Source organism: Enoplosus armatus, chromosome 7 (genome assembly GCF_043641665.1).
Source record: "Enoplosus armatus isolate fEnoArm2 chromosome 7, fEnoArm2.hap1, whole genome shotgun sequence".
NCBI classification, from domain to species: domain Eukaryota; kingdom Metazoa; phylum Chordata; class Actinopteri; order Centrarchiformes; family Enoplosidae; genus Enoplosus; species Enoplosus armatus.
Window position 1 is genome coordinate 22,555,470 of NC_092186.1, and position 14,949 is coordinate 22,570,418.

The 14,949-nt window shown below is 45.1% G+C and overlaps 1 protein-coding gene across 1 annotated transcript in view; it reads right to left on the reverse strand.

The window, feature by feature from the left end:
- The window catches only part of ddah1 (dimethylarginine dimethylaminohydrolase 1), a 59,299-nt gene that overhangs the window by 11,021 nt on the left and 33,329 nt on the right, over positions 1-14,949 (reverse strand). The window contains exons 2-3 of the mRNA XM_070909260.1: positions 4,796-4,895; positions 3,248-3,321 (exon numbers count right to left, since the gene is read on the reverse strand). Of these exons, the coding sequence (XP_070765361.1) occupies positions 3,248-3,321; positions 4,796-4,895 (174 nt within the window). The remainder of the gene's footprint in view (positions 1-3,247; positions 3,322-4,795; positions 4,896-14,949) is intronic.

Consider the following 14,949-nt stretch of genomic DNA (forward strand, 5'->3'; position numbering starts at 1 on the left):
GTCATACTTTTCCCCTTATCAAGAGAAACCCTTAAGGGAATGAAGGGAGAGACAGAGTCGCTTTTCATCTGCACTAACAGGCTGATACACTGCCATGTTGTGACCTGAAAAGACCCTATTGACTATGTGACAGAAGCAGAGCGGACTGAGCTTCGCTGTTGAGGTCCTTGGCGGTGCAGACGTCCGCGTCTTACCGGTACGAGTCAGGATTCAACGCCTCTTAGCTGTCGAAGAAAAGAAGTGGTTTGGCTTCTGTGTCACTTCTTCCTGAACAAACTCATTCAATCAACAGCACCATCTACTCTGACCTCTGCGAGGACCATAAAGAAACGAGCTTCAACATCTGTGCGCAGTTGTTGAGCGCTAAACAAACCTGGCCACGAAATGCTCCTGAATTTGATAATGAAAGGAAAAAACAACAGTGATAGGGGGGAATCAATCTGATAAATAACGGAAAAACCAATAATGGACGCTCAAGCGGTTTTTCCGAGTTTCATTTGCCAGAGACGCATCATTAAGCCCCGTCTTATCAAAGATAACAGAAAACACAGAGGAATCCATAATGAGGAATGCAAATCAGACACAGATGGGAAGATGGAAGAGACATTCCGGTTACCGTAACGCGTTGAACTCTTCACGTCGTGACCCACCTCTGAACTCGCAAGTCAGCCAAAAGCAATACGCACAAAGTCTGCGGCATTGAAGCGTCTTCACATTACAGCGAGATTAGATAGAATCGGTCTGTGTTTGGGACCCACCCTGTGACCCTGTTTGTGGGCTGCATGCTTAAATCCTCCCAGTTTTGTTTTGTTTTTTTTTCTTCCTGAATCTGTTGTTTCTGCAATGTTTGGGATGCTTTTGCGGAATAGTTCCCTCAGATGTGTGTGTGTGTGTGTGTCATATGTAGGAGGTGAGAGCCACAGCGCACGGCAATTAGTCAGGAAGCAGTCGGAAAGGAAAATATGGTGAAACCGTTTTAAACACAAAATCATTGACGTCAACGAGGGTTGAAAAGAGACACTTACTGTTGCCTTTTACTTTAAGGACAAGGATAAGGCTGGCGATCAATAATTCTCTTATTGTCGAGGAGTCCCATGAAAAATGAAATGCGTTAGTCCGTCTCTCAGTACTTTCCCTGCCTTCCCAAGCCCATTTGTTCCTACTGAAGACTCTTTAAATGGGTCACAAATATGTACTTTAATTTTTTGTTTTTTTTGTTTTTTTTAAAGGCTCAATAATTAACAGAACTAATAAATATTGCACTAAATTCAGCAACCAATTTCGCACGCTTGGGGAGTATTTACGGCACGAGGACAGTGTACATCCGATGGACTCAACTACAGTGTCCATGTTCATGGTTAATGACGGAACCCAGTGCGACGCTGTGGGTCACTGATGTGTCTTTAATAGCCTTTCAACAACAATGGAAGCTTTGGCACAGAGTCACAAGCTTTAAAAGGCTCTGGCTGGACAAGGCAACTCTTCAATAGTTAGCAGGATCAATTTATTATCAGTGCTTTTCCCAGATATGAGATCATCTGACTGCTTATTAAAGAGGAGTCAGTGAGTGATGTAAATTATGTTTTAAATAGACTTAAATGGAGGATATTAAAAAAAAATTAAAAAAAATTAAAGACTTCACTCATCAAATTGACCACAAAGTGACCGAACAGGTGGTTCATTCAAAAGGATGACAGCATTTACTTACAAGGTAAAGCGTGGAAGCACGAGCTGGAAATGCAGTTTCTTAACATTGATTGATGGTGATGGTGATGATGATGATGACGACGATGACGCGCCATTGTTTGAAACTCCAAACAGGCATACTGGTTTCAATTCCAAACGTGACTCATCAGCGATGGATAAGAACTGTGAGAAACGTCTTCTCCCCCCCGGCAGTCTGTGAGCACGGCAGTGATTTACAGACAGGTTAATTTCATTCATTAATAAAGGCAGAGGATGGAAATATTTGGGACGTGACACACGAGGGAGGTGTTTCCCCTCCTAAATCCCCTTTTTAATCAGTGTCATCAACTTCTTGCTTAATCACTGTGTGCAGAGGTGGCACAGGTCGGCATCAATAGCTGATTACAAATGCCTCGAAGCCAGCTGAGGCCCGGACCCGGGGGGCGCTAACGGCTAATTGCCATTGGGACTCTTAACAGCTGCATCCATCAATCAATAATCTCAGCGTGCTCTGCTTCGGTGGTGCTAAATAACAAAGTAGAAATACCTTTTTATATTTGCTCCCTGCATCTTTTTGGTAACTCTCGCTGCAATTTGCCTACAATTTGAGAAACAGCTCTCTGCTAACTAGCTGGCTTAAAAACACGTCAGGGTGTCGAAGGGTTTCCATATCTCCTAGCAACAGACCGCGTTGCATATGCAATGTACAGTGTATCAGCCACAAACGACGAGTGTGGCTTTGACGCAGACTGGGAGTCTCACGTCCACAACCAGCCAGCCCAGCAAAGTGAACGCAGGGAGGGAAGAAGTGGAGGCGGAGGCGGATGGATGTAAGATAGATGTAATGGACAGAGAGGAGGGGGGGTGGAGGGAGGGAGAAATGGAATTAGGGAGAAAGGGAGAGAGTGGAACAGAGTAAAAGAGAGAGATAAATGGAGTGATGATGCCGTTCTCTTCCTGCTCTAAAGCTTTTATGACTGATAACATGTTTATCTCTCCCTTTCTTGTGACGTGATCACTCACTGCAGGCTCGTGTTCAGAGACCATTTAAGAGACTTGTGGGTGAGTGGTGGTTGTATATTAAAAAAACAAACAGATTTCTGTTAAGATTTTCATTAATTCTCAAACAGTAAAGTGCCCAGAAAAAAAACGTACAGATTCAATACTTTTCTATAGTTTCATAATTATCAACCAAGTTACACAGACATCCTTTGAAGCAAATGTTATTTTACTTACATTTTTGGGACTGACTTGTACTGACCTGGATTTCGTCTTGAAACTGGGTTCTTTAAGTTGAATGTAAAATTAATCTTGATACTTAAAGCTGCTCTGTAATCAATATTTCTAAATAAGCAATGGGTCAGATGTGTAATGGGGAAAATGTGCTCTTCGTGACAAACCTTTCAAAATCATTATAACCCCACCGTGTAGTTCCCCTGTACGGTTATGTATGTGTGGGTGTGGGTCGCTTCCACGTCTACTTCAGTCATTTCAGAGGACGCTAGGTAAGTCTTAATTGTGATTCGGCCGCTTTTCACACCACAGCACCGTTGAAACCCACCTTAAAGGCATCGGCTAGGATCTCTGCTCCTCTCTGATTGGTCCGTTTGGAAAGGCCCACAAAGAACTCTCGACCTGCAGAAAGAAGCAGATGCCATTGAAGTTGTGTGAGCAAACATCACTCACGTGAACTTAATTCAGCGCAACTTTATTTATGCTTGTTGGGGCAACTGCATGCAGCAGCTCGCCACCAAGATCAACTGATATGTACGCAGGAGACGGGAAGAAAGTCACTGTGAATCACAAAACTAAAAGCAATCAAAGGTTGTAAGCTTAAAAAATGATATCTTAATAACTAAATATGTACATTAATTAATAGCATACATATACATATCTAAAAGATCAACCTAAAAAAATTCATAAAGGCAATAATAATAATAAAAGCATAAAACCACAAATTGAGATGATGAATGGTACAATCTCTGCAGTATGAACATACAAACAACTTCTAAAATCTGTAAAGTCTGCCTGCGAGCCTGTGGCGCTGCAGCAGCTCAACACTGCAGTCACCACAGTGTGTTCTGTCTTGCGTGCCGGTGAGAAAGGCCGACCTCGTGGTCAGTAAGGTGGGTCACAGACAGACTGAGGCCCTGAACGCCTGGCGAGGCTGCGGCGGCACACTGAGCTCAGGGACGGGCTCCTAATGTGGCTGCTGAGCCTTTACAAAATGAGCCGTTAGCCGGGGCCCTGCCAACAGGAAATGTTTCTAGCCCTGCCATGTGAAACCGATTTCAGCTGGAAGGAACGAGCGCACAAAGCCAGCGTCTAGGAACCCAATTAAGTGTACTATGGTTTTTCCTAGTGGCCTGCGCCGTGTAGAAGACATTGACCCACATTTTAACTCACCGCACGACTGTAACAGAATGTACAGAAGATCTAATAAAGACCACCGTGCGCTTGAGTCTGCCCTCATCAATTTTATTACCTAATGCCAGAAGAATAAGAGGCCCTCTGATTTGATTTGACTACGCAGTATGTTTTTGAGAGAGAGAGAGAGAGAGAGAGAAATTCTGCTTAGTGCGCTGAGGCGGCAGGTCATCGAGGTCGCACAGAGGAATGTTCGTGCGGAGGATCCCGAAACACAGACACACGATGGTCTTCTCGCTGAGTAAACCCTCCCTGAGCCGAGACCGCAGAGGCTGCTATCGCACTGCTCTCTAATGTGCTCCGTTTACACTTACTCCCTCTTATTTGTACTTAAAAACTTATATGAAGGCAGTGGATCACAGTAAAACCACAGTATTATGTAAGAAAAAGAACATTCCGTGTCTTGAGATGAAGACACAAAGCATCCCGTTACGCAACATTAACAGACTCCTGCAAGCCAATCAGAAACATGTCCATTATGTTGCTGCTGTTCAAACTATATTTTTTATGCGACCCTGTGATATACCTTGCATGAATTTATAAAAACCCCAAAGTAACAAAGGTGGCTCCAGCATGGTAGCAGCTGCATTCGTTTTGTAAGTCCTCCATATTATGGATGTATAATGGTGTTAAGTTTTAGGCGTTAAATACAGTGATTGGGGGGGGGGGGGGCATAGCTTACCTGTAAAAAGCACATCTCCTCCATCCAGCGTGGCGTTGTCGTCAGTCATTTCCACAATGTTCAGATTCAAATCCTTCAGCGCTCCTTTCATGGCCTCCGCCTGGAACACACACAAGGACGCAAACAGAAACGCGCTTCAAACATCTGCTGACATTAAACAAAAGGCCGAACTGTGACGACGCACGGTACGCTACGCCGTCGAACGGCACCAAACCCGCAGCATCTCGTGTCTTCGGGAATGTTATGACACGGCCCAGTTCTAATCAGACATCCGCAAACACGATGATGAAAAATCAGTTTGAGGATTTTCACTGGGTTTCTGTGAGGCATAGCATTTCAGCCGTACCCAGGTTCCTGAGACTGAGCGCAATGAAACAGGTTTGCGATGACATCACTTTAATGAGCCATGAAATGATGTCATCTTGGAGGAAGTATGTTAAAACCTTTACAAGGCAGCGGAAAATAGGTACGCTGAAGGGCCGAGACAAACTCTAGCTCTCTTCCTGTCCTCATGTTCTGGGTCGTGTGCCTGTCGTATATTTATAGGGAGGAAGTAAAGGGATGACTGCCGCTCGGATAATGTTAGGATATATTATGAAATGCGTTCCCTGGATGGAACATTCGCCCCGCATTTCACCTGCGTGCTGAGCTGGAAAGCGGAGGAAAGAGCAGGTCTGTTTTTCTGGCTGAACTTCGGCCGGTCTCCTCTCCCGTCTGACCGCCCAGTGTGATTTTTAACTGTCCTGTTTTTGGGGTTCCCGCGGGAGTACTTTCCAAGGCCAGTCATGTTAGCGAGAGCCATCAGTGTTTCCACAAGCCCTATCTCGCTATGACCTCAGCCTGCTCACTGTGCTTTTTGGCCAACACCACGCTTCTGCTTCTCCTCATTCGCGGAGGGCCCGAACCGCGCCGCCATCCAGGTAGACTGCCATGCACTCCATCCTCCAAAATCACCATACAGTTGAATCTACACCTTGAATGAAGGTGGGGTTTTACTGCAGGACTGTTGTATTAAGACTGCATTAGCTTTAGCTCTGTGTACCAAATACACCGGCAACTGAGCGTGTGCTCAATAACAACATACTTCTTCAAGTTTTTACAGCTGTTTGTTTGGATGACTGTTTCTTTAAACGGCCTTATGACCCAATGGCACTTTCCAGAAGTAGGACAGTGGAGTCCCGCAGAGTAATCAAACTTTCCTCCTCCATGTTTCATCTCCACTGCGGGCATTCTGCTCTTCTTTCCGCTTCAGTTAACCAGGAAGAACACAGCGTCTCTCCAAGTAACTGGGTTCGCAAATTTATTGGTGGTTTCTTAAAAGCTCTGACAGCAACAGCGTGCAGCACATTAAGTAAAGGCAACAGTTAATCTCTCTCTTTCTTTTTTTTTGTTTTGTTCACGCAAAGCAAAAAAAAAAAAGGCATCGCCAAGGAGCTCTCTGCTTTTCATTTAGTTGGGTTTGTAGGTATGTTGGGTGGCAAATTAAAAGGTTGAGTCAGGTTCTGAGGAAGCAAACGATCCAGATGTTTGAGAAAGAACGTTTGCTTTTGATGATGGTTCAAGTCATGTGTTGTGTTGTCTTTGTGTCTCATTGCCAGCAAAGTCCTTCCTGCTCCATCACCGATTCATCATGGTGAGGAAACCTCAGTCAGTTCAAACACTGAATGTATTAACAGAGACCTTGTCTGCGTGCCTGAGCCCATCAGCGAGGCCAGATTTGCACAACAAAGCTTGAGAGCAGGCACCTAATATTTAATACCCAGATCACATGGAGTATATCATTAAAAAAATATAAAGGAGAAACACCGTTCGCGACAAAGGCCACACACATTATACACACTGTGCTGCGTCTCCACCATCGTTATCAGCCACTGCTTTTTCCTTTTCGTCTTCTGTCTGCAGCACACTGGAGCCCCCACTCTCACAGCGGTGGTCTGCCCAGGAATCTGCAGGACTGTATGAAACAGCTCTTTACCTCATCTCTCTGGCATTTCCTCTGACATCACCAGAGGTGATGTGACCCAAAAGGGTGTTTAGCGCCTGACCACACAAAGATAAATTACAGACTTGCCGTAATTTATCACTTACTATAAATAAGGCAAAGGCCATCGCCCAAACCCTGAGAGACAAACTAGAATAATCACACAACCAAATGCTACATTTTGCCATTACAAAATGCTTCATGTTACTGCATCTCATCCCAAATGATGCCCCGCTGCTTTGAGGTCCTTGGGACCACGCAGAAGGAAAACACAAATGGCCAGAAAGGGATGCATGTTCAGCTACAATGTTTCCATAGGCTGCGGCACCAAAGGGCCAAGAAAACCACCGTGACACCATCACACCTCCACCTGTCTGCATACTTTGTGTTGTTTACGTCCCGTTTTGTTTTCATCAGCATGGTGTCGCAGACACGGGGGTTCACTGAAGCAGATATATTCTTGTGCACACTGTAGCAGGCAGGCTGTCGCAACCACTTTGAGGTTTTTGTTCTGACGTAACCGTCTAGAATCATTGATATCTCAAGCTATTTTTCATTTCTTGTTTTTCTCAGTTTTCCACTTTTCTTTGACCCGTCACCAACATTGTTTTTGCCCACAGGACTACAGCTGAATGAATCGATCACACCAATCTCAAAAAAAAAAACTCTCTGCAGCATGGGGAAGTCCCAGGAGGAGGAGGAGGAGGAGGAGGAGGAGGAAGCATTTCTCCTGTGATGTCCAAAATAGCACGGTTGGCATCCGTGAATTTGACAGACAAATGTGCGCATTCCTGCACATCTCGCACATTGTAACATTGCGTCAAACAGTAACTGAACCTCTTAACCTGTCTGTTGTGGGTACTGTGCTACACCACTGCAAGGCCCAAACAGCTGCCCACAGATACACTGCTGATTAGAGCAAATTAAGCTTGAGCTTGATGTTCCGCAGTTTGCTCGTGTGGTCCATGTTGCATTTACAGAAAAGTAAGTCCATCAATCATGAAGTCAGGCATACATTTATCAATACTTCCTTACTTTACTTGTTATAGTACTCATTATATGTACTGTAGCATACAGTACAGATCAACACACTGTCAAGCTGAAGGTGATGTTCTGCAGTGTCACTCAATCATCATCAACAGTAAAGTCGTGGCATTTAAAGGAATAGTCCGACAATTTGATTTATGTCTGTACGGTAAGCGAGGCCAGCGGTTTCCCCCCTTTTTCAGCCTTAGCTAAGCTAAGCTAAGCTACTGTACAGACGTGAGAGTGGCATGGATATTCTCATGCAACTCGAGGCAAGAAACCGAATAAGTGCGTTTCTCAAAATGTCAAACTATTCCTTTCACAGGTGCAGACATTTCAAGTTTCGTAGGAGGACCTTTGAACAAATCTGAGCCTCTTTTTTTTGACAGATTGCTCCGTCTCTCTCCTCTCCAGCCCTTTTTCTCTCCCTCTCCTCCTTCACCGTCTTTCTTTCTTTCTTTCTTTCTTTCTTTGTCTCTCACATTCCCTCTATTCTCCTCAGACCCTCGTGACAGGGTCGAGAATGCTCCTACAGTGGCTTCTCATGCAGAGTGGCCTATTATCTCTCGCTGTGAGGGACATCCAATACCCCACCCTGCCTAGGTGCCAACTCACTTTGCCAGCACCTCCCTTCTCCTCTCCCTCCAGCCCCTCTTATGCTCCTCTCTTCTTCTCTCCTCTTTCCTCCTCTTCCCCTGAGTGCTTGGCCAGGCGACATGCTGCTAGCCAGCACCCTGCTTTGAATGAAAAAGGCCTTTTAAAATTCATTAGGGGCTGAAGGCTCTGAGATCCAGTCGGTCTGCCTGCCACATTCCTGCCGTTCCAGCACAGGACAGGGGAGACGGAGCAGAGAGAACAGCCTTTTATTTGGGGCTTTTTATGGACCCCGTCTCCCTTCTCTCGCCCCTGGTACCCGTGGATATCGCATTCTGCTAAAAAGGACCATCAGTCTGATAGAGCACGGCGCATTTGGAAGGGGAATAGAGTACACAACAATAGCATTCCTGAGGGTCATCCTAGCCTCCCTACACCAGGCAACAGAGTCCCACGCTCCGACATAATGGGGATACAGCATTCCTCTGCGCCTCACACACAAGGAGGTTAGCCTCTTTAAATGACAGTTATCAGCTGCAGTGATAACAGCTTAATTTATAGTATTTATAAAAGTACATGAAATCAGTGGCACATAATGCCATAATAAGACAACAAAGATGACTTTCAGCAGTGATTCTGTCATAAATTATTGGTTCTCTCATTTCTTTGTCTGGTTTTAAGAGTTCATTTAAACAGAGACAACAAAGACAAAATAAGGCAATACACCTTAAACCTGCATTAATTCACGTTTGGGCCACGAGCTGTAAACACCACACTGGTATATTATCACCTTATAATGTTGACATGGCAAGTGTCTTAGCAAACAGCAGCGTATTTCAGTGGTTCCCAAAGGGGGGTACCTTGAGGATGGGACAAGGGTGTTGGGCAGGTGGCGTACAGCGCGTTTATGGGAGCGTTTTCAGCTGCGGCTGGGAATTGGGTTGGTGAGAGCGGTGGGAGCGGACCACAACAGTAATAAAATCAAAACAATGAGCTGAAAGACACTTAAAAAAAAAGGACTCAAAAGCACAAACAATCGGACAGAAGATGCAGTCTACTGATTCGAAGAGCTGCCGTGCGAAGAGAAATAACAGTAACGTCTCGCTTGTGTTGGCGCGTGGGCACACGTTGAACAGCGAGCCTCGCGCGCGTCATAGCTGAGCTTTGGCTGGACATCCAGGACACAGATGATGATCGTAACAGATAGCAGAGGCCTAATACAGAGGAAAGTTCAAAGACCAGTGGAATACAGAATGAGAATAATGACTGCCTTTCAGGGTCAATCGACCAATTTAGAATAAATGCACAAATCTCATTAGCGATGCAACAACTAGGTGGATAAGGCTATCTGAGCCTTTCAGGTATTAAGTCCCTGACGTCACGGAGGAAACGGAGAGATGATTCCCTTTGTTTGCTCGGTGGAGTGAGTGCGATTAAATGGCTCAATTATAGATTTGTCAAAGGTTTGCCACGGCGCTTCTTTAGAAAGAGCGCCTGCAGGCTTGAATAAATGGCAGCCAGGGGAGAGAAAATCTGCAGAAGCTGTAATGGGGTTCTGACAGGGCTATTGTTACATTCATAGACCTCTTACACTCCACTGCGCACACACACACACACACACACACACTAAACACAAAGAGGATGCACACACAAAAAATATACAAATCTTAAAGTGTGAAGTTCTGTTATCGGAAATCAGTTCTTAATTATTCCTCCCCCCCCCCCCCCCCCCCCCCCCCCTCTCTTGAGGGGACAGTAATCACACAGGACACACAAGGCGCTCATACATTAGTCACACAGGTGGGTGCATACATGGGGGGGGGGGGGTAGGGCCCAGTCTGATGCTGTCATGGCGGTCAAGTGGTACATTCCTAAAAGGAGCTAACTGCGATGGGTTTATTGCTGTCACAGCCTGTAACGACAGTATGAAATGACAACAACTCATTTAGTGGCAGCCGAGAGAGAAAACAAGCCCCTCCATGGCCTGCCCTTGCGTTATCCAAACAAATCCTTGGTGTATGTTGGAACATACCTGTGGTTAACCAAGCCATGACATCCCCCACCCCCCTCGCCCCCTCCCCCTCCATCCGCTTTAGGATTACATAAATGTTGAGAAGTAGGTCAACGTGAAGGCGTGCACAGTTAACAGTAGCAGATCTGGAGACCCTTGCACCACATCGACCACAAGGATCTGGCAGCCTGCCTCGGTAAGAGAGTCGTTTCACGCCAAACCTACTGCGCTGTCGGAGCGCTTTCACTTGGGGCTCCTGGGAATATCCCAGGGGCTCCGGGGAGGGAAATGCCACTTCATGGTCCTGCTTGGAGACGTTTACAGCCGTCTGAATGGTGGGATCATAGAGACTCATTAAACAGAACTAAAGACTTCACCATAATTCGTTTTCTATTAATGCTCTAGCGGCTGTTCATTATCTACTCTTTTTTTTTTATTATCCTTTTTAGATTGAGAAATTGAAAGAGAATACCAAAATGACTTCTCATCATGAATCTTTCAGTAAACATGGGTCTCAATGTGCCTGGTGATACAAAAGACAGAAGAAGCAGCATTTCTCTCATTTTTGTGGAAAAGTTTGACCAAAGCGTTTGTTACATAAAACAATCCCTCTATCCGCTTCCATGAGACTGAAGCCCCAAGGATCTAGGTCCCGTTTCCCAGAGGAATTTTAAATCTAAGATGATCATAAAACGTCTTACACATCCTTAGAGATGTGCGGCGCGTTACAGATGAGCACTCGAACTCCAGAGGTTCTAAGAAATGATTACAGATTAAGCAGTACCGCCGTTGAATAAGACTCGTAGAATCAGTCTTAGATAACACTCTTAACCTCTGAGATCATCCGCGAGCAGGAAAGAGAGCCCTGCACATTCCTAAGCAGTACAGCAAACACATTAGGTATTAGAAGTAACTGTCAAATATGCAGTAATATTTAGCTAAAGGGTGAGGAGGAAAATGCGAGAAGGAAATATCTTGAAACCTCGTCAATAAAAGGAGGAGTGACTTAAGTAACATAGTGTGCTGTAACACCTTGCGGGTCACAGCGCGCGCTCACATAGAGAGACACCCAAGCAGAGCGCCGAGTACTGCGAAAATAAACAGAAATATGAGTCTGTTTGACAAGTCCAAAGTCTGTCCCAGAGCAAATAAAGTGCTCGCTCCAATCAGCGGGGCTGTAAAGAATGTGTCCGCTGCCCACCTCTCACTGTGACGGCTCCACAAATACAGGAGAGCTGCAGGCTAGGAACTGTTGGAAAGCAGAGGGACGGAGGCCGTTGGTTACGGGCGGACGTGAGCCTCCACCGTGGGGAAAAACAGAGGGGGCTTCAGCAAATACATCTCCACTTGGCACCGACTCCTCCGTGTTTATTGGGTTTGACCCCCACGGTCTGGACCTCCATACCCAAACAAGGAGGGAAAAGGGGAAAAGCCAATAAACTCACCTACCTCATGGAGAATTACACTTCTAGCTTCCCCAGGGCCGATAAAAAAAAATAAAATAACATCTTATCAAGCATCACTACACTACGTAAAATGTAGCTAGAGTTACTACACGTTACATTCACCACCAAGAGTTCATGCTGAATTGCTAGGGGGAAAAAAATACTTGGCAACCTCTGCAAGCACTGCTGCAACGCAGGCTGGGCGGACGTCAGCGATGGTTGTTTGTACTCAAGACGAACAGCTTGCATGCCCTCCAGGTCGCGCTGCTCTACACCACCAATAAAATTTACGAGCAAGATTTCCCGTGCTGGATGACGATTGGAAAATGCAGTGAAATATTCCAAAGATTGGAGTCCTAGCGTTAGCAGTGTGAGCGCTAGACGGGTTTAAAGGTCGTTCCACTCTCCCCCAACATTTTAAGAAGGGCTATAAAGCTCCTCCGCTCTTCCCTGATAAACTGAGATTCACGCCTGTGCCTGATCTTGTTATTCAAAGCAGTGAAGGACTAATGGCCTAATCAGTGAAAAGTCATGTTTCCACATAATGGCAAGTACAGGACAGTAAGTACTGTCCATGTTGAGAATAACAGAGAAAAGAAGCTGCATGGCCTTTCTTCTTCTTCTTTTTTTATTTTTTTCCCCTCAAGGGAAACCTGAGTGGGAAACCCTATTCGCCGTCACCTTTGGCCTACCTGGGCTGACAGACACAGGACCACCCACATCTCTAACTCTAAAGGGCGACGAGGCTGGGAGCTCAAGGTGAGCACACTGCCTATTGTCAATCACTCCATGTGCTGCAGTGTATGTAAAGTCTGTGTGAGAAGAAGGCCATGTAGCACTGTAGTCTTCTTAGTTTTTTAAGGACAATAGCAATGGGGGGGGGGGGGTAGTCCATTTGCTAGAAATCGCATATACTTTACATCAAAACTAAGCACTTTTCAACCCAAGCCAAGCCATTCAAGCTCTCCGTTTGTTTCTATTAATTTCTAAACAATATGAAAATCAATCAGCGGAAATTGACTGGAGACTTACTTGGATTATGTAATCCATCATGCCAAACATCAAGTCAGCCTTTGTTTTTGTCCCAATATATAATATAATCCTTATGATGTAAATTAGGTGAAGCCTTTTCGAATCAATCACCAGTCTGTTAATTGACTTCCGTGCTGTACAGAAATGAACAGAAGCCAAAGGAAACGGTGTAAATAGTCAAAATAGGCAAAAAGAAGTGTAGAGTAAACATGATAGTAGTTCAAGGATTTAGGATAGAGTTTACATAAATGTACAGAAATATATGTTTTGCCACGGGAACGCAGCCCAATACAATGGATGTGAATGGAATTGTTTTTGAGGTGCTCATTAAAAAAAATGACATTTAAAAAAAATGTGATTAAAATTTGATTTCTTTCCAGAAACAAACATCCTGGTTTCTGTAGATAACAACTCACAGAAGTCACTGTTTTTATAGGAAGTACTTTCTGCCAAAGAAGTAGTCCCTGTGAGAACTGCTGACGTGTTCAGTGGGCAACAGGGACACTTCCGGCATTTTAATGCTGGGATACCTGACCTCTGGAAATAAAACCATAACTATCTGAATGGCTTGGTACCTCTAGAGTTATACATGATGATATAGAAATACAGATTTCACTTATATAGCCCCGAATCAAATAATTGCTTGATAGGGTTTTACAACCTGTGCAACAAACGACATCCTCTCGATTCAGATAAGAAACACCTCCTCAAGAAAAAGTGAGAAAATATGTACACTAGTTTGGGTGAAACAACCCTTTAAGGAGCTAAACCTTGCATTCAAGCGGTTTGGCCCTTTAGGAGGGCAGGAAAGAAAGTGCGGGCTGCCTGAAATTTCTAGAAGCTGTTGTTGAACAATCAAAATCAGTACTGCACTGAATGACATTCGGAAACAGGATGAACTGATGTAAGATGGTAATATGCTTCAGAAGACATCTGCCAGGGAGGTTTTGTGGAAGTACATATGGTTTAGGATTGAAAAGGGAAATAAAAGTTGAACGGAAAGTGGAATTCCTGACAACTGTCCCCCAAAGCCATTTCCCAAAACCTGTCAGGCTTTCCGAGCGCTGCGGTTTACCGACTCTTATTACCCTGACAGAATCAAAACTTGGCACCCGCCTCACGCGTACCAAAAGATGATTCAATTGAGATGATTTGAGTAGGAATCCCCGTTGTGTTTGTGTTTGTTTTCGTTCCACGGGTTGAGGCCCCCGGAAAGCCAAAGTAAAAATACCCAGAGCTCCCACATATTTAAAATGTTTCAACATTTGGGAGGCCCGAGGTGTGCCACAGAACAGAATGTCCAACCAAACACAGCCTGCGAAGGTTTGTCTGAATTTATGTGGCCCGGAGCCTGACCTATCGCGGCCTTTTCCAGGAGGAAAAATATGTGCAGTGCAAAGCAGCGAGCTCCACGAAGGGTCGAGAGAGGAGGCGGAGAGTTTTGGGCGAGTCACGTTAAGATGAAGTTCGTGTTGAAGGCTTCCCTCTCTCTCGCTCTCTCTCTCTCTCTCCCCTCCCACGCAGGGAGTCCTCTTGGTGTGTGGTGCCGGCTTGCTCAGAGAAAGAGGAACCCCCGGGTAAAAGGTCAGGAAAGCCACAGAAGTGAGGAGGGAGCATGTGGGGGAGTCAGAGTCAGAGAATTTTGACCTCAGTGGATATGAGTGAGTGTGACTGACAGGGGCTCTTCCCTCAAAAATCCCTCTCGCCATGTGCTCCGATACTGTTCATGCTATTGACATTCTGAATATCTGCAAAAAGAGCAAACTTGTACAACCGCATCTGACCATCCTTTGAAGCCATGCACGCTGTCTAGATTGTCAAAAAAAAAGCCTGTTTATGTCTTTTCATATCTGCATTCTTTTCATTGTTGAGGTGTTCCAGAAGTTGTTCCTCTTTGCTCTGTCCAGAATACTAAAAACAGCATGGAAACTCCATCATACCACACGGCTACACCCACGATTTCCAAAGAATGCAATGGATGTGTTCCCAAAGGGGAAAAAAACGTACAGTTTGCCAGACAAAGTACAGACTAACTGCCCATTATCAGGGATTTCCCAAAACAGCC